Consider the following 26,188-nt stretch of genomic DNA (forward strand, 5'->3'; position numbering starts at 1 on the left):
TCTAGACAGGCAAACCCATGAATGTCAGCCCAGAGCCCAGAAGCTCCACTCCCCACCTCCAACACCATGCCTTATGCTCCTTTTCATCTGCAATTTTTGTAATATCCCTTATAATAAACTGGTAAATTTCTTTCCCTAAGTTGTGTAAGCCACTCCAACAACTGGATTTGACATGAGAAAGGGATCGTGGGAACCCCAGTGTAGAGCTGATGGGTCAGAAGTACAGGTAAAACAATCTGGGGTTTGCAATTGGCAGGGGGAAGTCTTGAGGCATGAACCCTCAACCTACAGGATCCGAGGGTATCTCTAGGTAGTGTCAGAACTGAATTGAGGACACCTAGCTGGTGTCCACCACTGCAGAATTGATTGATTGCTTAGTGTATGTGAGAAAACCCCCATACATCTGGGGTCAGAAATAATCCATGTTGTAAAAATTTAATAAGAAAAAAAGTCTCCGTTGAAATTTGGGGGATTTGTTAGGTTTCTTTTCCAACTACAATACCCACTCCCATATGCTCCAGGTAAATGTTCTAAAGAAAGATTCTACTGCCAGGTATGATGGTATACACCTGTAATTCCAGTGGCTGGGGAGGCTGAGACAGGAGGATTGCTAGTAAAAGCCAGCCTCAGCAATTTAGCGAGGCCCTAAGCAACTTAGCAACTCTATCTCAAAATAAAAAATAAAAACAGCTGGAGATGGGCTGGGTTTGTGGTTCAGCGGTAGCATGTGAGGCCCTAAATTCGATTCTCAGCACCACATAAAAAAATAAAGATACTATGTCCATCCACAGCTTAAAAAATTTTTAAAAGGGGAAGGGTGACTAAAGTTGTGGTTCAGTGGTCAATCCTGGGTACCAAAAAAACCCAAAAGATTCTAGAAGGGAATTTAGCAGTATGATTTTAAAAACCTACAACTGTGCAAGTATACAGGGTTTTTATTATTGTTTTTTTGTTGTTGTTGTTGTTTAATTTTGACAGGATCTCATTGTATTGCCCAGACTGGCCTCCAACTCCTGAACTTAAGCAGTTCTCCCACATCAGCCACCCCTACCCCCCAGTAGCTGAGACTACAGGCACCAGATATAGGACATGACACTCAGAGATGAAGATCAATTTTATTTTTTATTTTTTCAGTGCTGGGCAAGCACTCTACCATGGAGCTAACACCCCTGGCACTTGCACACAGCTTTTGACCTATTCATTCAAATTCTAGGATTTTATCCTATGCTGAATGCGAGTGTAGCTCAGTGGTAGGTAGAGTGCTTCCTTAGCATAGTGGAGGCCCTGGGTTTGATTCTCAGCACCACAAAAAAAAAAAAAAAAAAAAAAAAGTCAGGTGTGGTGGCACATGTCTATAATCCCAGCGGTTTGGGAGGCTGAGACAGAAGGACGGCAAGTTTGAGGCCAGTCTCAGCAATTTAGTGAGTACTTAAGCACCTTAGCAAGACCCTGTCTCAAGATAAAAAATAAAACCAGACAGGGTCTCACTGAGTTTGCTTAGTACCTCACTTTTACTGAGGCTGGCTTTGAACTTGCAATCCTCCTGCCTTAGCCTCCCAAACTGCTGGAATTACAGGTGTGTCCCACCATGCCTGGCACTAGAGCCAGTTCTTTTATACCAAATTTTCCTGGAACAATACAATGTGATTAAATTTTATAAAACAAAAGAATAAATAAATAAATAAAAGACAGGAAGAAAAAAAACTACAGTATTTTATGTAGTGGTTTTTATTGTGTGTGTGTGTGGGGGGGGGTGCTGGAGACCTCAACCCAGGGTCTTGTACATATAAGGCAAGTACTCTACCAACTGAGCTATATCCCCAGCCCTATTTTGTGTATTGGTATGTGGTAGAATTGTAGACAATATTTATTAGTTCTTTGAACTTTTATGTTTCCCAAATTCTCATGCTCCATGAAGAAAAATACAGACAAACAAACAAAAAAATTGGGTCTAGGACTGCAAATCAGTGGCAGAGCTACTACTTAGCAGGAGAGAAGATCTGGGTTCAATTTCCAGCACTTCCAACAAACAACTTATTAAAAGAAAGTAGAAAAACATTAAAAATGGAGAAAAATACTATTTTGACTTCTGTGGTCTTTCAGCTGCTGGGTTCAGCAACCACACCAAGCTGGTCTATGAGGAAGACTCAGGCTGTTGCTTTAATGCAGAAGTGGAAGAAGAACCAGAGTCAACCACGGTGGAGGGCCCCTCTGTGTAATGGGCTGCTTGGTCCTTCTCCACCATTAGCTGGGCTCTCACAAGGACCCACCCCACAGCTAAACCTAAAAGATGCCTCAGGAGGCTGACCTTCCTTCCCTCTCCAGACACTCTGTAAATCAATCACCTTCTTTGGTTTCTTTCCTGCCTGTCCTGTGTTCTCTTGGCCTGGGCTATACTTGGTGCCTAATTGAGGACTTCTGCTTTTCTTTGTGGGTTTGTTGGTGCATGTGTATGCGCACATATGTGTAAAGTATAATATGCTTGCTCACCTTAACAAGTAAAAATGTAGCCAGGTAAGGTGGCACATGTCTGTAACCCCAGTGACTTGAGAGGCTGAGGCAGGAGGATCCTGAGTTCAAAGCCAGCCTCAGCAGCAGCAAGGCCTGAAGCAACTCAGTGAGACCCTGTCTGTAAATAAAATACAAAAATAGGGCAGGGGAAGTGGCTCAATGGTTGAGTGCCCCTGAGTTCAATCCCCAGTACCCACCCCCGAAAAAAAAAAAAAAGAAGTAAAAAACTAGAAGTCCCACCTACACCATAACCCTGTCCAACTCATCAGGATGTTTACTGGGTGTCTTTCTAGGCCTAAGTCATTTAAGGAGTGACAAACAGAACTTTACTTGTTTTGTTTTAGTACTAGGGACTGATTCCAGGGGTGCTTTACTGCTCAGCTACATCCTGAGTCTCTTTTATTTTTTGAGAAAGAGTCTCACTAAATTGTTGAGGCTAGAATCAAACTTGAAATTCTCCTTAGCCTCCGGAATTACTGGGATTACAGACCTGCACTACCATTCCTGGCCAGTTTCACATTTTTGCTTTTTCCACAATATGCCACAAAAATAATTCTATGGTACCAGGTATGGTGGCACACGCCTGTAATCACAGATTTGAGGCCAGGTTGGGCAACTTCGTGAGATCCTATCTCAAAATAAAAAGAACTGGGGGTATATCTTAGTGGTAGAGCACCCCTGGTTCAATCTCCAGTATTGGGGAAAAAAATTTTTTAATGGGATCATGGGAATGCCCCTGCTAATCTGTATTCTACTTACATAGGTTAAGACCTATAATTGAGTATATATAACTAGATTCAAGGATGTGTTTTATCAGCAAGCAGTTTGTCTCCATCTTAAAAATCAGAAACATAACACCTAACTAGGATATCTGAAACTGTATCAACTTCTGATCCTTAAAGACACTCTAGTGCAACAACTTTCTCCATTTTTCACATCAAAGGAGGGGATTACTATTTAAATAAATACAAAATACTCCACCTATAAATCTGATCAGTGTACTTTCTGTTCCAGTTGGAATAACTGGTCTAGCCAGCTAAGGCCATCTCTGCCTAAATGTAACTTCGACAAGGAAACTGGCAGTTGCTGTGCGAGCATGAGAGAGAAACAGAAGCTCCCTCTGCAGGTCTATGCTCAGCTTTAGCTCTGCAAACTCAGCATTCCTGAAGCCTCACTGAGAACTTCGAGTTTGTATACATACAGCCACCTTCCCTCAGCTATGTCCAGGAGCAGGAACAGGTATATTTTTCACCAGTCACATACTACTCAGAAGGACTCCATCCCTTGATAATCTGGGCCTCATCATCCTCATCTACACAGAGTAAGAATAGCTCTGAACATGGCTAGTATGAGTGTTTTCACACTGCTGTCAAAGAGCAGCAGACAGAAAAGGGTTGATAATAGAAACAGAATGAAAAAATGGGAGACTGGAAAGGTGGACATTTAGGCAGAGGGACAATATCCAGAGTGAGAGCAGAAGTGGGTGAGGTCAGGAAGGGATCATGGGCCAGGAACCAGGGGCAGGTCCCAGCAGTCAGTGTTGCAGGGCAGGAGCCTCAAGTAGCCAAGGTGGGCTGGGTGTTTTGCTTTGGCAGCATCCAGGGCTGGCAGTAGGATGCAGTGGGGTGTAGAGACAGGAGGTCATAATAGGCCAATTAGCTACTTTCCCTTCATCCTAGAATGCCCAAGAGAATGCATGTACAGGGAACAGTGGCCTTCTGGGCTGGAGAGAAGCCACTTTCTGACCTGTCACTGTGTAGTCAAGTCATTAACCCTGAAGGACAGACCAGCCCACAGTCAGGAGGTCCTGGCTCCAATACCCTCACAAGTGCCACACACACACAAAAAAGATCAACACTTAAGAATTATGAGCCTCCGTGGAGGTGCGTGCCTATAATCCCAACTACTTGGGAGGCTAAGGTAAGAGGATCACAAGTTTGATGCCAGCCTGGGCAACTTAATGAAGCCTCATCGCAAAATAAAAAATAAAATGGGCTGGGGATGTAGCTTAGAGGTAGAGCACTCCTGGATTCAATCCGGACTACCACAAAACAAAGGAACAAACAAAACAAGAACAATGGCAGGGGGCTGAGGATACAGCTCAGTTGGTAGAGTGCTTGCCTTGCATGCACAAGGCCCTGGGTTCAATCCCCAGCACCACAAAATAAATAAATAATGGCAGGGGATGCAGCTCAGCAGCAAAGCACTTGCTTAGCATGCACAAAGCCCTGGGTTCTGTCCCTTGAACAATGAAAACCAAAACAAAAAATAAACAAGTAAAAATTAATAACTTGATAGTTAAATAAGGTAAACACATGTATTTTCATATTAACATTTGTTTTAATTTGTATAAATAAAAGGGAATTTTCTACTTAAATAGTAATTCATCTGGGTCTTCTTGTATAATACAAAATTCTTCCATGGGAGTCTGATGATTTTGAGGCCAGCAACTCTTCTCACATGTGTAAACTAGAATTGTTCCAAATTCCACAGAAAGACCTGAAAAAATACAACATATTCTGGATTCCAGCAAATATAACATTACGAGATGCACTCACAATGTCTAAGTATATTTAGTGGGCAGAGCACACACTCTGAAACAAGATGCCTGAATTCACACCCCAGTTCTATCACCTTGAGAATTATGATACTTCGCTGTGATAGACATGTGTTCATCATGATAGTAAGATTTCATTACATATGAAATCCTTAGACCAGCCCGGCACATCTTAAGTGCTCACTGTAAACAAAAAGGTTAGGTAAGTAAGTAGAGATAACAGAGGTGAAGGAGAAAGATGATTCAGTATCAGGATAACTGATGTTGCTAAAGGGAGTGATTTTACCTAACAAGCTGAAATATATAATTACATAAAGCAAAAACTGTGCTTATGGCTTTCAGCTACAATATGATTGCAGTGCATCATATAATAAGTTGACACTGATGTCAAAAGGCAAATTTAATAAAAAGTAGCAGGAAAATAGACTCCAGATGCGACACAGACACTGGTAGAAAACGCCTACAGCTTGTCATGCCACTCAGTTTAGCCAGCCTTCTGCTAAATCCACGGAACCTTAGAGCAAATGAACAAGACTGGAGGCACAGGGATTCAAGGCATAGTCAGAAGCAGAGCTAACCCATTAGACTCAATAAAAGGATAAAGGATTTAGTAAACATCTGAAAAAAAAGAAAATAAAAACAAGACTTATCTACAATTAAGGTAAAAAAGTGTAAGATCATTCTTGGAGAAACTGAACCAATTCCATGAGAAAAAAATCCCCAAATATAAACTTTTTAGGGCTCTTTTTTTTTTTTTTTAAAGAATGTAAGGCTCTGAGAGAGAGAGAGAGAGAGAGAGAGAGAGAGAGAGAGAGAATTATAATATATATATATATTTTTTAGTTTTCGGCAGACACAACATCTTTGTTTGTATGTGGTGCCGAGGATCGAACCCTGGCTGCACGCATGCCAGGCGAACGCGCTACTGCTTGAGCCACATCCCCAGCCCTTTAGGGCTCTTTAAAAAATACCCAATGAAGACACTGCCCAGTAAACAAATCCTGCTCTTCCACACAAAACTTCCAGTTAGTGTGCTTTTGTATGTGTGTGTACACACTGGAGAATGGAACCCAGGATTTGATGCATGTTAGGCAAGCACTGTAACCACTGAGCTATATTTTCGGCTCTTTTTATTTTTATATTTTAAGGTAGTGTAAGTTGGGCTGGGGATGTGGCTCAACTGGTAACGCGCTCGCCTGGAGTGCGTGCGGCCCGGGTTCGATCTTCAGCACCACATACCAACAAAGATGTTGTGTCCGCCGAGAACTAAAAAATAAATATTAAAAATAAAATTCTTTCTCTCTCTCTCTCTCTCTCTTTAAAAAAAAAAAAAAGGTAGTGTAAGTTGCCCAGGCTGGCCTTAAATTTGCGATCTCCCTGTATCAGTCTCCTAAGTCACTTGGATTAAAGGCTTTCTATGCCTACTTGAACTTAAACAGGAACAACCTGTGGGAGACCAACCTTGCACATGACTGAGTCACACTCCCCGGCTGGGTACTGAGATGTTCAGTCACAGAAATGTGGCAGAGCTTTCCCCACCCTTCTTGGGTTTGAGGGATGGTGTCTCGTGCATGGGTGTGTCTTGCTACAGCCCCATGGGTGAAGCTATGCTCACCTGTTCCTTTATAATATAACCCCTTGCCCTGTTTAGAATAGAATCTTCCATGGAAGTGCCTTGTGTGTGTCCCCTTCTCTTACTGTGCCCCTGGGTGTGGCCTACCTAGATGTCAGTCAGATAGACTCAGCCCCCTGAAACCTGACCCCTTGCCTCATTTGAATAGCTTCTCCTCAATAAAGGGTCAGCGCCTGCTCGCTCTCTCTCTCTTCCTGTGGACCCTTAAGGTCAGAGGAGCCATCACTAGTGATCCCAAAGAAAACGGATTTGTGTTTTTTGTGTGGTTATTTTGCGCATGCAGCCCAGTTAGCCCAGTTCAACTGGAGTAAACCCTGAGCCTTTTAGTCACGAGAACAGAAACCCGGCAACAACCAACCAAGCATCATCGGGCATTTACAGAAAAGCTCCAATAAAATTCAGTCATCAAAACAAGCACAGAAGAAACTAGCAAATTGGAGGAAACAGACAATGCAAGTAACAAAAGAAAACTCCAAAACAGAGAAAATGTTTCTTAGAGAGAGAGAGAGAGACTGAACAACAAACACAAAATGTCATTAAAAAAATGTCAGAGAACAAGGAGGGGTTCTTGGAAAATATAGAAATGCCAGGTTCAACATTTACACATTATGATTTCATTTATGTGAAGTTCAAGACCAGGCAAAATTCCTAGTGAACAGGGATGAAAAGAGTGAGGATTCTGAAGAGGAAGGGGCCTGCTGTCTGGGAAGGAGGCCCAGGGGCCTTCCTGGACACTGGCTACATTCTCCATCTTAATCTGGGGCAGTGTATACATAAGAGTGAATGCATGTAAACATCATCATGAAGGACACTTAAAATGGTATGGTGGCACACACCTGCCATCCCAACTACTCAGGAGGCTGAAGCAGGATAACTGTACACTCAAGCTCAGGCAACTTACTTAGTAAGACCTTGTCTCAAAATAAAAAGGATGTAGCTTAAAGGTAGAGTGCTTGCCTAGGGTGCACAAAGACCTGGCGTTTAACCCCTAACATCACCCCTCTCAAAAAGAAAAAAAAAAAAAGAAAGAAAACAGAATTTCTACAACTCAACAATAACAAAAACAAATAACCTAACTAAAAGGGGCAATGGACTTGAAAAGACATTTCTCCAAGATGATACAAATAGAAATCACAATGAGAGGCTAGGCACAGTGGCACATGTAACTCTAACAATTCTGAAGGCTCAAAGGCAGGAGGATCCGTATATTTAAGGCCAGCCTCAGCAATTTACTGTGACCTTGTCTCAAAATAAAAAATAAAAAGGGAGGTTAAGCTTCTTATTCTCAAGAGAGCCCACATTCTCCCTTGAATGTATATCTTCTTCCTAAATAAACCTCTTTAGGTATTTAAATAAATGTCTTTGTCTGGCACATGCTGAAATTCTTTTCTATTACATATGCCAAGAACCCCGTTGGTCCCGAGTTGAACTCCCCCTTTCTCTTCTATTACATCTCATAGTGGCCCATATGGAGAACTTTGGAGACATCAACTTTGGTAGGACTACTTTCTTTTTGATTTGGCTACGACTTTTTCTGTTAGCATTCGCCTGTTTCCTTTACTTTCAGAGGCTAAAGAGCATAACCTCAATCTGCCTCATTAGCCATGGCTCCCCTTCTTGGGCAGCTGGGAAATTCCCAAGCTATGTAGATTCAAGTGGCAAAAAGATGATTGTTAGCTGGGTGCGGTGACACACACCTGTAATCCCAGCAGCTCAGTAGGCCGAGGCAGGAGGATTTTGAGTTCAAAGCCAACTTCAGGGGCTAGGGATGTGGCTCAAGCGGTAGCGTGCTCGCCTGGCATGCGTGCGGCCCGGGTTCGATCTTCAGCACCACATACAAACAAAGATGCTGTACCACCCCCCCCATAACTAAATAATGAATATTAAAATTCTCTCTCTACCTCTCTCTCACTTTAAAAAAAAAAAAGCCAACTTCAGCAATTTATGAGGTCCTAAGCAATTCAGTGAGACCCTGTCTCTAAATAAAATACAAAATAGGGCTGGGGATGTGGCTCAGTGGTTGAGTGCCCTGAGTTCAATCCCTGGGACCTGCCCCGGCAACTGCAAAAAAAAAAAAAAAAAAAAAAAAAAAAGGTGATTGCTGACGTTCTAGGGAGCTGGTAGAATTCTGAATAATTGTGAAGGAGCTCAATGATCTTTAAAAATCCTTTCCTTCTTCTCTCACACTGCATTGCAAGACCACCTACAGGTTTCTCGACCTCTATGGGATTTAAACAGGTGATCTCTTTTTTCTGTTTTTCCATTCCTCCTTTCTCTTTTCCTTCCTGCTTTCCTTGGCCATAAGCTCTTTTCTCCCCTGGAAGATGAGTGTTTGTTGATAAAATGCCAAAAGTAGGACACACTCTTTGGCCAATATACCCCATTCCTGGATCAGAAAGAATTAAGTTTCTTATCCAGAAGACACATATGAGGGGTTAGTCTTCCAGTGTTTTGAGTACCCCTTTGTTTTACGAAATGTGGGGTTCACTGGAGACATTTTTGGAGGGACTAGGCCCTGACAAGATAATCAAAGAAATACCTCCATTAATCTCTACATTCAGACCTGATACACTTAGTGGACAATCTCCTAACTCTTTTGCCATAAATCTAAGTTCTGAGTACAACCTCTTGTCATGCCCTCCCTCCCTTCTCTAAACTCTCTTTATACAGTCTCATGTTACATGTTCCAGCTAAACTACTCTGCCCTACATAGTGAATGTCAGCTATAAATAAATCTGTATTAAAACTTTCTTTGTTCTATCCCAAAGTGCCTCAAAGCTCTCTATAAGGTTTTATTGTATCCTTGCTATTTAAAATAATAATTTAAAAATTATAAATCCTTATGTGTTACCTAGATTACTTGAGATTTAGGGATTTTTTTTTAATTATTTTTTTTAGTTTTCGGTGGACACAACATCTTTTTATTTTATTTTTATGTGGTGCTGAGGATCGAACCCAGCGCCCCGTGCATGCCAGGCGAGCGCACTACCACTCAAGCCACATCCCCAGCCCTTAGGGATTTTTTTTAAGGATTTTTTTTTCCTTCTTCTTCTTCATAAGAGATTTCTTTTCATGAGGGGCCTATCAAGCACCCTGAGGACCACATAACAAGGACAAGGATGCTTGCACCACCAATAATTTTCAGACAGACATACAGGTCAGATCTTGTTTGGGATAAAGGATACTCTGAAGATACAATATGGGATAGATTCCTGGCCGGGCATGGCAGAGTATGCCTATAATCCCAGTGGCTTGGGAGGCTGAGGCAGGAGAATACCTAGTTCAAAACCAGCCTCAGCAACTTAGCAAGATCCTGTCTTAAAAAAAGAAAAAAAAAAAAATTAAAAAGGGCTGGGGATGTGGTTAAGGGCCCCTGGGTTCAATCCCTGGTACCAAAAAAAAAAAAAAAAAAAAAAGTCCAGTCTTGGTTAGGGACTCAAAGAATAGCCTCAGGCCTGTTTTTGTATTGTTTTTTCTTTTCAGAAAACCACTGAAGATTATGGGTAATTCAATGTATATCCCTGAGAATTTACCCCTTACATTTAAAATAATTGGAATTTAAAGTTTTGGTGCTGGGGACTGAACCCAGGGGCCCTTTACCATTGAGCCATATCCCAAGCCCTTTTTAATTTTTGAGACAGGGTCTTGCTAAATTGCTTAGGGCCTTACTAAATTGTTGAAGTTGACTTTGAATTTACAATCCTCCTGCCTCAGGATTGAGGATTAGAGGCATGTGTCACCATGCCTGGCAATAACTGGAATTATTTTAAGGCAGAAGATTTTTAAAAGAAAAAAAGGAGGAAATTTTTTTTCCTGTAATATGGCTTGGTCCCAATATAAATTAGAGAATGGAGACTTATTCTGTAAATGGGAAAAGAATGGACAGAGATCTGACTATCCGTATTTTACCCCCTGCTCTCTTTTTTTTTTTTTTTTTTTTTTTGATACCAGGGAGTGAACCCAGGGGCACTTAAGCACTGAGCCACATCCCCAGCATACCCCCACCCTCCTTTTTTTTTTGAAACCAAAAATTTAGGGGCACTCGACCACTAAGCCACATCTCCAGCCCTATTTTGCATTTCATTTAGAGACAGGGTCTCACTGAATTGGTAGCATCTTGCTTTTGCTGAGTCTGGCTTTGAATTCATGATCCTCCTGCCCCAGGCTCCCAAGCTGTTGGGATTACACGTGTGTGCACCCAAGCCTGGCTCCACTGCCTAGTTTTACCACATGCTCCTGCCATGATGTGCTATCCTCACAACAAGCTCAAAGCAATGGAACTACTTGATAGTAGACTGTAACCTTCAGAACTGAAAGCCAAAATAAACTTCTTACAGTTTTGTCTTTTTTTTTTTTTTTTTAAGTACTAGGATTAAACCCACATGCTAGGCAAGCATTCTACCAGTAAGCTACATCCCCAGTCCTTTTTATTTTATTTTGAGACAGGGTCTTGCTAAATTTCCAAGGGTAGACTTGAACTTATGATCCTCCTATCTCAGCCTGTCTTGTAGCTGGGATTACAAGTGTGTGCCACCACACCTGGCCATCTTAAGTTAATTTCCTCAGATATTTTGTAATAGTAATGTGAAGCTGACTAAGTTAATGTACTTTTATTATAAAAAACTTCACATTTTTCTTTAAAATTTTCAAAAGAAAAACTAATAATGATTACAAAATATTAATTATAATCATTTAAAAGGCGATTTATTTTTTATTCATTTATATTTTTTTCCCATTGTTTCTGAGACAAAAACTATGTTGCCCAGGCTAAGCCTCAAGCAATTCTCCTATGTCATCGTTTCAAGTAGGTAGGACCTCGGGCATAGGCCTATGCACCCAATTAGACAAATGTTTGTATTTATTTATTTATTTATTTTTGTGGTGATGGGGATCAAACCCAAGGCTTTATGCATTCAAGGCAAGCACTCTACCAACTGAGCTATGTCCCCAGAAACAAATGTTTTTAAATGATTATAAATTTTGATTGTATAATAAGGTGATGAAAATAATATTAAGGGTGGAAATGCTCAGCCTTTAATCACCGAAAATGGTTGTTAGTAGTTGTGTTAGATTGGTTAGATTATAATTTTTTTTTTTTTTTTAATTTTTAATATTTATTTTTTAGTTCTCGGCGGACACAACATCTTTGTATGTGGTGCTGAGGATCGAACCCGGGCCGCACACATGCCAGGCAAGCGCGCTACCGCTTGAGCCACATCCCCAGCCCCAGATTATAATTTTTTTTTTTCTTTCTTTTTGGTGGTGTTGGGGATTGAACCCAGGGACACCCTACCACTGAGCTATGTCCCCATCCCTTTTTATTTATTTTTTTACTCTTGAGATAGGGTCTCACTAAATTGCCCAGGCAAAGCCTTGAACTTGAGATTTTCCTACCTCAGACTTTAGTCACTGGGATTATAGGTATATGCCACTACACTCAGCATGTTATATTATAAATTTCCTAAAGCAATTTTTATTTCCCAAATTTTCTACAAAATACTATATTTTATAATTAAACAAAAACATGGCCTATCATTTTAGTATAATACCAAGATAATCCAAGAATTGCACAAACTCAGATTAATAAAGCTTACCTAAATTAGCACTTTGAAGCATGCTGATCAGTGCTGGCATAAGCTGAAATTCAAATATTCTTTGTCCTCCACAGTGGCTACAGGCTGGGATATCAGTGATTTCTGACGTAGGGCAGGTCAAAAAGAGTGGCTCTCCACTCCAGGAATACCTACAATAAAGAACCTGAAGTCAGAGGCAAATCATACAAATCATACCCCAATATCTGAGGTCACTCTTTGCACACTTCCTTTCTTAGAAAGTACCAGGAGCAAAACAAAAGACGAAAGAAATCCTCCAGAGGAAAACAAAACAAAACAAAACAAAACAAAACAAAACAAAAAAACACCAGCAGCAGCAAGTCTATAAAGCACAGCAAGACATCTGAAGTCTGGCCAATGCTGAACTGAGTCCAACTATGGCTGCAATGAAATCCAGACCAGCCCAACTACAGAGTAAAGGGACTCAAACTCCCTTATAGCAAAGGGGCATGGCTTTCTAGGAGTACATACTTAGTATCTACTGTTCTCCAACACATAATTTCTTTTTTTCTTAAATATTTTTTTAGGGCTGGGGATGTGGCTCAAGCGGTAGCGCGTGCGGCCCGGGTTCGATCCTCAGCACCACATACAAACAAAGATGTTGTATCTGCCGAAGACTGAAAAATAAATATTAAAAAATTTTAAAAATATATTTTTTTAGTTGTAGATGGACACAATACCTATATTTTATTTGTTTATTTTTATGTGGTGCCAGGGATCGAAAACAGCGCCTCACGCATGTTAGGCAAGCACTCTAACATCGAGCCACAACCCCGGCCCCTCCAACATATAATTTCTTTCTTTTTTTTTTTTTTTACATCTTTATTTTATTTATTTACTTTTTTTATGTGGTGCTGAGGCTCAAACCCAGGGCCCCGCACATGCAAGGTGAGCATTCTACCACTGAGCTATATAACCCCAGCCCCCCAACATATAATTTCTAACAAATAAAAAAGTTACTAGATAGGTAAAGAAACAGGTAAATTTAACCCATGAAAAAAGTCAATACCAGAAAACCCACAGACAAGATGATGGTTGTATTAGACAGGGTCTTTATAATACCAGCGACAAGGGCTGGGGCTGTAGCTCGGTGGTAGAGTGCTCGCATGTGTGAGGCACTGGGTTCAATCCTCAGCACCACATAAAAATAAATAAAGATTAAAAAAAAAATACCAGCAACAAATATGTAAAAGAATGTAGTGAAAAAGGTAAACAAGAATGAATGGATGAGTAATTCAGCACAGAAATGGAAATTAAACGAGACTGAAACAGAAACACCACAAATGCAAAATGCTGTGTGTCAGAAAAAAAGAACTAAGCTAGGTGTGGTGGTGTGCACCTGCAATCACAGCTACTTCGGAGGCTGAAGCAAAAGGGATCACTTGAGCTTAGACCCTTTAGAGCAGCCTGGGCAACAGAGATAGAGAAACAAAAAACTTCATTCATTAAAATGTAACAATAGATGCTGGGGCTATAGCTCAGTGGCAGAGCACTTGCCTAGCACTGGGTTCCATCCTCAGCACCACATAAAATAAAGCCATTCCATGCATCTACAACTAAAAAAAAAAAAAAAAAAAAGAAAAAGAAAAAAGTAACAATAGATTGGACAAAATAAAAACATGAATTTTTAGAAAAAGCAAATATAAATTTTTCCAATTGGAACTAAAAGTTAAACCCCCAAAACAGAACTTTGAAAGTCTATAGTATAATTTTTCTTTTCTTCTTCTTTGTTTCATTGTATCAAACCCAGAGCCTCCGAGCATGCTAGGCAAGTGCTCTACCACTGAGCTACATCTTTAGCCTCTATGGTACAATTTCAAATAATTGAACATACAGATAATTGGAGAACTAGAAAAAAGAGAAGAAGAAATATTTCAAATAGAAGTAATAGTCAAAAGTTTCAACCCCTAATTCCAAAAAGCTCTTGAAAAGCAAAGCAGGAAAAATTAAGCCATAAACACACAAAGAAAAATCTCTAAAAAAAGGGAAGAAGACGATGACAACATATTACAAGTAAAAGAATAATAAGAATTATAGAGTTGGGGTTGTAGCTCAGTGGTAGAGTACTTGCCTAGCACATGTGAAGTACTGAGTTCCATCCTTAACACCACATAAATAAATAAATAAATAAATAAATAAATAAATAAATAAATAAATGTATTGTGTCCATCTCCTGCAACAACAACAAAAAAGTATAACTTTTTTTTTTTTTTTTTTTTGTGGTATCAAACACAGGGCCTTATTCAACAATGCTAGGCAAGTACTTTACCACTGAGCTACATATGTCTCTTTAACTGCAGCTAATTTCTAACAGAAATGACAAAGGCAAGAAAACAATAGAACAGCTGGGCACAGTTGTGCACACCTATAGTCCCAGCTATTCAGGAGGCTGTGAGGCAGGAAAATCACAAATTGAAGGCCATCCATGGTAACTTCATGAAATCATCTCAAAATAAAGAAATAAAAAGGATAGGGACATAGCTCAGTAGTACAGTGCCCCAAAGTTCAATCACCAATACGAAAATAAATATAGACAAGACAGCTAAGCTGGTCATAAAACTCAGGTAAAGTCCCATGGGTTCAATCCCTACTATGGCAAATTAAAAAAAAAAAAAAAAAAGAAAGAAAGAAAGAAAGAAAGAAAACAAAAGCTAGAAAAAGGGATTTTGAATGTTTTTCACCATAAAGATGTAATAAATGTTTAGGATAAATGTATCATTTATTCTGATTTAAACATTACACATGTACACATGAATTATCACATGGCACTCCATCACTACACAGAATTTTCATGTATCTATTTTAAGTGTAAAAATTTAGATCTGTTTAAAAATAAACATTAAATACATTTTTACATAGACAAAACCTGAGAAACTCTCTCCAACAAACATATTAAAAGTTCTTCATACTGAAGGGAAATATCAGATAGAAACAGATCTGCATGAAAGAATGTAGAATACCAAAAAGGTGAATAGGTGAATAAATATGAAAGGATCCCCCGCCCCCGCTTTTTTTTTTTTTGCAAGTGCTAGGGATAGAACCTAGGTCCCAGTTACATGCTAGGCAAAAAAAGCACTCTACCAGTGAGCTACACCCCTAGCTCTTAAGAACTTTTTTTTTTTTAGTATCAGGGATTGAACCCAGGGGTGCTTAATCACTGAGCCACATCCCTAATCCTTTTTTTTAACAAAAATTTTATTTTTGGTACCAGGGGTTGAACTCAGGGGCACTCAACCACTGAGCCACATCCTCGGCCTTATTTTTATTTTTTTATTTTTTATTTTATTTAGAGATAGGGTCTCACTGAGTTGCTTAGGGCCTAAATTGCTGAGGCTGGCTTTGATCTCTCAACCCTCCTTTCTCAGCCTCCCTAGCCGCTAGGATTACAGGCATGTGCCACCGTGCCTGGCTACTTTTTAATTTTGAGACAGGGTCTTGCTAAGTTGCTTAGGGCCTCATGAGTTGCGAAGGCTGGCTGTGAACTTGTGATCCACCTGCCTCAGCCTCCCGAGTCACTGGGATTATAGATGTGAATCACCATTTCCGGCATAAAAGAACTTCTGATAGATATTTTGCTTTATATTTATTTTCCTTACAGACTATTGATGATTTCAAGCAAAAAATCCCCACATATATATATATATATATATATATATCTCCACACACCCCCCAAACACATATATTTACGTGTGTACATACATATACATACACATATATAAACATACACACATATATCATACATATATCATGGGGTTTATAGCATATATAGAAGCAAAATTCATAAAAACAAGATCATAAGTGCAGGGGAATGATAAATGGGAATCTATGCTGTGGTTCTTAGAACTACAATAAGTAATACTGCACAATATACTCGTTAAGGCAAACACTAAAAACTTATATAGCTATATAACACTTATATAGTTATAAATTAAAGTGAAGAAAGGAGATAAAGCACTGGGGATTTTGCTCAATGGTAGAGCACTTGCCTAGCATGTGAGAAACCCTAGTTTTAAGACTTAATACTAAAAATAAAAACAAAACAAACAAAAAACAAAACAAAAAGAGAGAGAGAGAGAGAGAGAGAGAGAGAAAGAAAGAAAATAAAATGGTAAACTAAAAATACTCAGTTTAACAATTACCTTAAGTAATTAAATGAACTAACATTCCAAATAACAGACACACTATCAGTCTGGATTTAAAAAAAAAAAAAGCAGGACCCAAACATTTAAGTTGTTTAAGAATCACATTTTATACTTAGAGTAGGAAATAGATTAAATGTAAAAGTGTAGTTAGGGGCTGAGGGCATAACTCAGCAGTTGGGTACTTGATAAATATTTGTAAGGCCCTGAATTCAATCCCCAATACTACACACACACACACACACACACACACACACACACACACACACAAAGTGGATAAAGATGAATCAAAGACTAAACAACAGAAATCTAATTTGGCTATATTAGTATTAGGGAAGATTCACTCAATAGGAAGAAGTATTAGACATAATAGGAACATCATAATTGTAAGAGGATCAACTCATTAGATAAATATAGGAATCCTAAATATGCACACATCTTAAATGGCATCAAAATTCTGAGGCAGCTGGCACACACCTGTAATCCTAGCAGCTAGGGAGGCTGAGGCAGGAGAATTATGAGTTGAAAGCCAGCTCAGCAACTTAACGAGGCCCTAAGCAACTTAGTGAGACCCTGTCTCTAAATAAAATATAACAAAGGGGCTGGGGATATGGTTCAGTGGTTTAGTACCCCTGGGTTCAATTCCTGGTACCCCCCCCCCAAAAAAAAAACTCATGAGGCAAAATAAAGAAAAATAAAATTATGTCATTTGTAGGAAAATGTATGGAACAAGAGACCATCATGTTAAGCAAAATAAGTTAAACTCAGAAGGTTAAGAGTCATATGTTTTCTCAGGGCTGGATTAATAGCTCAGTGGTAGAGTGCTTGTCTAGCACATGTGAAGCACTCAGTCGAACCTCAGCACCACATAAAAACAAATAAATGAAATAAAAGTGTCCGTCTACAACTAAAAAAAAAGTCATATGTTTTCTCTCATAAGCAAAAACTAGAGAGGAAAACGGAAAATAAAAGTGGGGGCACGGATTTTATGAAAATCAGAGGGAGATCAATAGAGGAAAGGGACCAAAGGGTGAGAAATCAAGAAGGGGGGGGGGGTAGAAGTGCTGGGGAGTGGTATTGGCTAAAGTATATTGTTATGTTGTGTGCATCTATTAATATTTAACAAATCCCATAATTATATACAACTTTAATGCACCAATAAAAAAAGTGGAAAAAATTCATGAGGCAAAAATTGACATAATTAAAAGTAAAAAAGATATATTCCCAGTTATAGTACGCTTTTTTTTTTTTTTTTGGTACCAGAGATTGAACCCAAGGATGCTTAATCACTGAACCACATCCCCATTCCTTTTATTATTTTATTTTGAGACAGGGTTTCATTAAGTTACCAAGGGCCTTGGTAAATTGATAAGGCTGCTTTGAAGTTGCAATCTTCCTGCTTCAGCCCTCTTAGCTGTTGGGATTACAGGCATGTGCCACTGTGCCAGCTAGATTAGATCAAAATTTAAATCTTCTCTTGAAAAGTGAATGTTACTGAGCTGGGCACTGTTGAGCAAGCCTGTAAACCCAGCAACTCGGGAGGCAGAGGAAGAAGGATCTCAAGTTCAGGGACAGCCTGTGCAGTCCTTGAACTTGAGATCATCTCAAATAAAAAATAAAAAGGACAGGAGATGTATTCAGTGGTAAAATGGACCTGGATTCAATCCCCAGTACCAAAAAGGAAAAAAAGACAGTCTTAATGGGCTGGGAATGTAGTTAAGTGGTAGAGCACTGCCTAGTGTGCACGAGGCCCTAGTTGGACCCCCATTACAGAAAGGAAAAGAAAAAAAAATAAAAAAAGACAGTATTACCATAATGAAAACCCAATCTGGGTGTGGTGGCCCATACCTGTAATCGCATAGACTACAGAGGCAAAGGCAGGAGGATTTCAAATTCGGAGCCAATCTCCTCAGCAACTTAGTGAGACTCTAAGCAATTTAGCAAGACCCAGTCTCAAAAAAATTAAAAAAAAAAAAAAGCTAGGGTGTAGCTCAGTTTAGTGGTAAAGCGCCCAATTAAATGCCTAGTACAAAAAATAAAAAAACAACAGACAAGAAGAAAATATGCAAAACACACATAGCTGAAAAAGGACCTGTATACTGACAATATTAAGAATTTGTTGAATTCAATAAAAAGATAAATAATCCAATAAAAATATTGCAAAGAATTTGAATGATGACAGGTGTGGTGGCTCACACCTGTAATCCCAGGTGCTCAGGAGGCCGAGACAGGAGGGTTGAAGTCTGACACCAGCCTGGGCAACTGAGCAAGACAATCTTTAAAAAAAAAAAAAAAAAAAAAAAAAAAAAAAAAATTGAACTGACACTTTTCCAAAGATGATATTCACATATGAAAAATAAGTACTTGAAAAGATACCATCTTCTGGCTAATGGGAAAATGCAAACTAAAATCACAATGAGGGGCTGGGGCTGTAGCTCAGTGGCAGAGTGCTTGCCTAGTACGTGTAAGGCATTAGGTTCAATCCTCAGCACAACATAAAAAAAATAAATAAAATAAATGCATTCTATCCATTTACAACTACAAAAAAAATTTTTTTAAATCATAATGAAATATTACTATACTCTTCGACTGGCTAAATTTAAAAACAGAACATACCAAATACTAGCAAAGATGTGCAGGATCTAGAATTCTTATACACTAGCGTGGGAATGTAAATGGTATAAACAACCAGGTGGGGTAGTACACACCTGTCATCCCAGTGGCTGAGGCAGGAGGATTCCAAATTTGAGATCAGCCTTAGCAATTTAGTGAGACTCTAAGCAACTTACCCTGTCTCAAAATAAAATAGAACTTAAGAAAGAAAAAGAAAGGGCTGGGGATGACTTGGTGGTTAAGAGGCCCTGGGTTCAATACCTACTACTGCGGGAAAAGAAAAAGGTCAAATAAGTAAATAAATGGTATAACAAGCATTGATTATTTTATTAAATAAAATAGGCTGGGGGAAAACTGTTTGGCTCTTTCTTAAAAAGTTAAATATGGGCTGGGCTGGGGTTGTGACTCAGTGGTAGAAAGTTTGCCTAGCATGTGTGAGGCACGGGGTTTGATTCTTGGCACCACATGTAAATAAATAAATTAAAATAAAGATCCTCAATAACTAAAAAATAAATTAAATAAATAAATAAATAAAGATGTTAAATATACCTATACTACATGATACAAATGTTGTAATCCTACATACACTATAAAAAAATCTGGATACAGAATGTCTAGAATGATTTTTTTGTGTGTGTAAAAAAAGGGTGGTAGTAATATGTAATCATATTTGCTTATACATGTAAAAAGAAACTCTGGAAATGACACACAAGAAACAATAACAGGCTGGGCATGGTGGCACACACCTGTAATCCCAGATGCTTGGGAGGCTGAGACAGGAGGATTGCGAGTTCAAAGCCAGCCTTGGCAATGGTGAGGGGCTAAGTAACTAAGTGAGACTCTGTCTCTAAATAAAATACAAAATAGGGCTGAGGATGTGGCTCAGTGGTCAAGTGCCCCTGAATTCAATCCCCGGTACCACAAAAAAAAAAAAAAAAAAAAAAAAGAAAAGAAACAATAATGGTTATCTGAGCAAGTTGGGGATGGTGAGAAAGAAATTTCTTTATTGTTTTACATATTTATGCTATTATTATTATTGTTTTGCAGATAATGGGAATTGAACCCAGGGCCTTGAACATGCTAGGCAAGTGCTCCACTACTGAGCCATTTTTTTTTTTTTTTGAGAGAGAGAAAGAGAATTTTGTAACATTTATTTTTCAGTTTTCGGTGGACACAACATCTTTATTTATTTTTATGTGGTGCTGAGGATCGAACCCAGTTCCCCGCGCATGCCAGGTGAGCACGTTACCACTTGAGCCACATCCCCAGCCCCACCAAGCCATTTTTTTAAAAAAATCATTTATTTATTCTAACTTGTTAAATATGACAGAATGCATTTCAATTCATAGTACACATAGAGAGCACAATTTTTCATGTCTCTGGTTGTATACAAAGTAGAGTCACACCATTCATTTCTTCATACATGTATTTGAGATAATGATGTCCATCTCATTCCACCATCTTTCCTATTCCCCTGCCCCCTCACTTCCCCTTCCCTCCCCTTTGCCCTATCTAAATTTCCTCCAATCCTCTCATGCTCCCCTGCCATACCCATTATGGATCAGCATCCTCATATCAGAGAAAACATTTGCCATTTGGTTTTTTGGGATTGGCTTACTTCACTTAGCATAATATTCTCCAACTCCATCCATTTACCTGAAAATGCCATGATTTAATCTCTTTTAATGCTAAATAATATTCCATTGTGGATATATACCACAGTTTCTTTATCCATTCATCTACTGAAGGGCATCTATGTTGGTTCCACAGTTTAGCTACTGTGAATTGTACAGCTATAAACACTGACGTGGCTGTGCCGAGCCATTTTTTTTAATCCACTGTTTTAACTGACTAATATTTTTGTGATACTGGGGATTGAACCCAGGTATTTTAACACTGAGTTACAACTCCCAGCCTATTTTATTTTTTACTGTGAAAAAATGTCTTACTAAATTGCTAAGGCTGGCCTTGAACTTGAGATCATAAGGGCTGAGGATGTGGCTTTAGAGTACTCTTTTTTTTTTTTTTAAGAGAGAGAGAGAGAGAGAGAAATTTTTTAATATTTATTTTTTAGTTTTCGGTGGACACAACATCTTTATTTTATTTTTATGTGGTGCTGAGGATCAAACCCAGCGCCCCACGCATGCCAGGGGAGCACGTTACCGCTTGAGCCACATCCCCAGCCCGAGAGTACTCTTGAATTCAACCCCCAATACTGCAAAAAAGGAAGGAAGGAATGAAGGAAGAAGGGACAAGTAAATTAAAGAAAATGTGTTTCCTTTACCTCAAAATCTGCTCCTGACAAGCAGCAATTCTCTTCATGAATTTGTAAAACATTTGATCTCCGCTTTTAATTTTGGTCTTCTCATATTTTTCATTACCATCACTAAAAAAACTAAAAAGAGAAGCAGAAACCACCTTTGAGTGTGAATATTCAGAGTATTACAGGATTTAAAAGAGAAAACAAGATAATCCTCTTAAAAAAATTGCTGCAGTGGTACACTATAATTTCAGTCTGTTGGAGCGGAGGCAGGAGGATCATAAGTCACCTCAGGTAACTTGGCAAGAACCCGTCTCAAAAAACCCCAAAAACCTGGTGAATGAAGCTCATTGGTAAGGCACCCTTGGGTCCAATCCCCAATACTCTTCTACACAAGAAATAAAATAAAAGGGGTCTGCAGATGTAGCTCAGAGATGGAAAATCCTCCTGGGTTCACTCTTCAGTATGGTTTAAAAATTTTTTATCAGGGGCTGGAGATACAGTTAGCTCAGTGATGGGGCTATGCTCAGCATGCACAAATCCTGAGTTCAATCCCCAATACAGCAAAAAAGAAAAAGCATATACATACATAAAATTTAAATATTAAAAATATTTAAAGCCAGGAATGATGACACATGCCTATAATCCCAGCCACTCAGACGACTGAAGCAGGAGGATCACAAATTAGTGAGGTCCTCGGCAATTTAGTGAGAATTTTTTTCAAAATAAAAAGGCCTGGGGACATACCTCAGTATTAAACTACCCCTGGGTTTAATCCTCAGTACCCCTCCTCCCAAAAAAAGTAGCTCATTACAGAGCGTCCCTGGGTTCAACCCCCAGTATTAGCTTATAATATACATATGTAGCCTACTGGCTCACCATTCTCCCAAGCCATTTTCAACTCTGGGGTAATCATTTAAAAAGTCCATAAGTAAAACAGACTTGGCAAAGAACTAGGTCAACTCTACAAATATCCCACTTTATATTATTACAATAGCAAAAATGATCCTCCTGCCTCAGCTTCCCAATTTGCTGGAATTATAGGTGTGCACCACTGCACCTAGCTATAAAAAAAAAAAAAAAAAAAAAAAAGGCTTGCCTCTGCTATGAAAAACATTTAAAAAGCCCAGCATGGTGGCATAAACCTGTAATCCCAGAGGATGTGGAAGCTAAGGCAGGAGGATCCCAAGTTCAAAGTCAGCCTCAGCAACTTAGTGAGCCCTAAGCAACTTAGCAAGACTCTGTCTCTAAATAAAATACAAAAAGCGCTGGGGATGTTGCTGAGTGGTTAAGCACTTCTGTATTCAATCCCTGGTACCAAAAAAAATTTTTTTTTTAAACAGAAAGGGTGCTGGGGATGTAGTTCAGTGGTAGAGCACTTGCCTAATATGCATGAAGCCCTGGATTTGATCCTCAATACCACAAAAAAGGAAGGGGTAAGATAACACAGGGAAAAAAAAAAAGTTAAAGAAATAGTAAATGCATCTTCTGAAAACACCTGGCACCTCTAACTTCTGTCTGTTCTTCTTGGTTCATTTTCTTTTTTTGGCAGGAGAGGAAGGTACTGGGGATTGAACCCAGGGGTGTTTCAACACTAAGCTACATCCCCAGTGCTTTTTATTTTTTATTTTAAGATTTTTTAGTTGTAGATGAACACAATATTTTTTTTTTTTAATGTGGGGCTGAGGATCAAACCCAGTGCTTCACATGTGTGACACAAGCATTCTATCACTGAGCCACAACCCCAGTCCCTTTTTACTCTTTGAGTCTAGATCTTGTTTAATTACTGAGGCTGGCCTGGAACTCGTAATCTTCCTACATCAGGCTCCCAAATTGATGGGATTCCAGGCATATGCTACCATGCCCAGTCATCCTGGTTCATTTTCTTGAGGGCACTTATAAATAGACCAAAGTAACTGCTGGGTATGGTGGCACATGCATATAATCCCAGTGACTCGGGAAGCTGAGATAGGAGGATTGCAAGTTTGAGGCCAGCCTCATCAATGTAGTAAGGCTCTAAGCAAATTAGCAAGACCCTGTCTCAAAATAGAAAGGGCTGGGATGTAGCTCAGTGGTAGAGCACTCCTAGTTTCACTCCAAGTATCCCCCCAAATATTATAATAATAAGTTATAAAAGCTGTTCTTAAAAATGCTAAAACAAGGGGCTGGGGATGTGGCTCAAGTGGTAGCGCGCTCGCCTGGCGTGCGTGCGGCCCGGGTTCGATCCTCAGCACCACATACCAACAAAGATGTTGTGTCCGCCGAGAACTAAAAAATAAATATTAAAAAAAATTCTCTCTCTCTCTCTCTCTCTCTCTCTCTCCCCTCTCTATCTTTAAAAAAAAAAAAATGCTAAAACAAGTAACTTTTTCTTCCTTATTTTTTCTTCCTCTGAGTTTTATAATGAATCTCATGTGTATATAAGCAATAAATGTAAAGAACAGTTTGTTAATAAATAAATAAACAGACCAAAGTATCTTCAAGCTAACTCAAGCTGGCTGATGAGGAGGTGCCCTCTGTTTGTGTATCCTTTTCTCATTCAAGACTGAAGCAGAAAGATCCTACCACAAAAGTTCTGCCTGGAAAAGTTCCCCCAGGTACTGGGGCAAAACCAATAGCACCTACTGTGGCAGCTTCCAGACTAAGTCACCTTTCAACTTCAGCAGCACGCAGTCTCACCTTTGGGAAAGCAACTGTTCCATGCCAATTCCTTCTCTCTGTTGATAGTCCCTCAGAAGGCTGTGGGCATGATCTAGACTGACCAAGTCTCTGTAATCATCCTCATCTACAACACAGATGTAGTAGGGCAGGAACTGTGGCACTATAGTAGGCAAGGCCATCCCTTCTGCTGGAGGTACAGAATGAGTGTCATCCAGGACAGTGTCCTGCAGGCGCAGGTCTTGGAGCTGGGCAGTGCAGTCTACATCTTTGGCAGAGTTAGACTCATGAACAAAATCCAAGGTAAGCTGTGGTGGAGGTGCCTCCTCACTGTCACTTCCCCAGTCATTTGCACCTTCACACCAGTTCTCAGCGACAAGGCCATTTTCTTGTTTCTGGAAGAATATCTGGCGAATAAGGTCCAATCACACTTAGGAGATTTCATCTATTCCTTTGGCTTCAGCAACCCATCCCTTCAATTTCCTGAAGGAGCCTTCACCAGTCCCTCCAATTCATCTCCCCGAACTCCATCTACTACTTAATAGCATTGGTCAGAGGTGACTTAAATATCAGTATTAAGTATATACTTTTCTGGGGGCAGAGTGTCAGATACAGCAAATGGTTTCTTCAACCATCTATTCCAAAATCTTTTTTGTTGTGCTTCATACATTGCTAGATTGAAAGGAAAGAAGTTCAGTTCTCAGACTCCTTAGCAGCTACAATTTCAGATATAATGAGAGGTATGCTTATGGGGCCCACCAGAGAGAGACATAAACTTGAGATAGAGTGTGGTAAAAATACCAAGAAACAAAAGGAAGTCAGTCTGTAAATATAGGTAGAACAAGACTGGAAAACCAACAATTCTGTGACAAGGATGGCACACAGTTCACCAGATCACACCTAAGCTTTTGGACTGCAGGAGAGGTAGCCTGACAGATGGGCCAGTGGAGATAGGGGTTCAGGAGGTCATTCCTGAAATCGCCTCCTCCAGTGTATGTAATTTGTAAATATATAAATTCCGGTGTGAAGTCTGTTTGAACTAACAAGAGTTTTCTCCCCCCCCCCCCCAGTACTAGGGACTGAACCCAGGAGGACTCGACTATTGCTACATCTCCAGTCCTTTTTATTTATTTCGAGATAGGGTCTCACTAAGTTGCCCAGGATGGCCTCGAACTTGGGGTCTTCTTGTCTCAGTCTCCTAAATAAATGGGTTTCCAGGCGTGCACCACAACACCTGGACCATTTTATGGTTCTGAAGGAGCAAAACCAATTTCACTGTACCACAAAGAACACAGCTTAAAAGTTGGTCTTAAAAGATATTTTGGGAAATAACTCATATTACAGCAAAACATAATGTCAATCACAATTGCTTTACCTGTGCCTCTTTCTCATGCACCTGCAGGCACTGGGAGCGGAACACCTTCCAACTTCAAGGTAAAAACAAAACAATGAAGGCTCCACCCCGGACTCCCATCCCGCTAACCCGCCCCAAGCCCACGGCGTTCCCCCCACCCCCAAGTCCCCCGCGTTCGCCCCACACACCCCGCCCCAACTCCGCCCACTCGGCGTGACACCCAGCCTACCTGCGCGCCCCGCTGTCGCCGCACTTGGGGCGCGCGCAAGAGAACACGTGCAGTAGCCGATGGAATGGGGAGCCTTCCAGCGGGCAGTACACCTGCACGACTAGAGTTTGTGGCTCCTTGCAGCGTTCACACACAGGCCTCGGCGCGGCCACGGCAGGCAGGGCATCCTAAGGAAGGGGGAAGCGCTCAGACCCTGACTCTGTCCCCGAACCTCTCCGCTGCCTCACTGCGTACGTACTCCTCGCCGGCACCCGCCCACCCCACCTGCGCTAGCCCTCACCGGAATGCCACCCAGCTTGCTAGCAGTCCAGGCACTTGGCCCGGTAGGGCTGCCTTGCACTGCCAGGTCTCTAAGCCCGAGCAGCACCGGCTTCCGAACAGCCGCCATGACAACCTAGTTCGCACGTGAAAAGACGGAGTACGGCAGCTGAGAAGGTACAACTCTGCGCACGCGCATCGTGTAACCAGCGAGACCCCGCCTAGTGAATAGGGTGGGTTCGCAGAATGGTGAAGTCTCATTTTAAAGTGTTTGGGCTGGGTCAGGGCTTTGCAGATAACTGCTGGTGTCATAGCTTTAAATGGGGGAGCGCCCAGACGTTGTGCCGTCTAATGTGCTGTGATA

General features: G+C 40.2%; 1 protein-coding gene across 2 annotated transcripts; it reads right to left on the minus strand.

The window, feature by feature from the left end:
* Window positions 1-4,831: 4,831 nt before the first annotated feature.
* On the minus strand, window positions 4,832-26,004 carry PDCD2L (programmed cell death 2 like). 2 transcript variants are annotated; one of them, XM_081274357.1, is made up of 7 exons: window positions 25,847-26,004; window positions 25,567-25,733; window positions 25,359-25,410; window positions 24,005-24,378; window positions 21,350-21,460; window positions 12,296-12,444; window positions 4,832-5,010 (listed from the first exon to the last, which is right to left on the minus strand). In XM_081274357.1, exons 1-7 carry the CDS (start codon window positions 25,952-25,954, stop codon window positions 4,880-4,882), a joined length of 1,092 nt encoding a protein of 363 aa, XP_081130483.1. In that variant the 5' UTR covers window positions 25,955-26,004; the 3' UTR covers window positions 4,832-4,879. The 2 variants fall into 2 exon arrangements, with proteins under 2 accessions (XP_081130483.1, XP_081130482.1); XM_081274356.1 differs by having other exon boundaries at window positions 24,005-24,390.
* Window positions 26,005-26,188: the final 184 nt, after the last annotated feature.

This window comes from Spermophilus citellus (genome assembly GCF_964194105.1).
Source record: "Spermophilus citellus genome assembly, chromosome: 18".
Taxonomy (NCBI): Eukaryota; Metazoa; Chordata; class Mammalia; order Rodentia; family Sciuridae; genus Spermophilus; species Spermophilus citellus.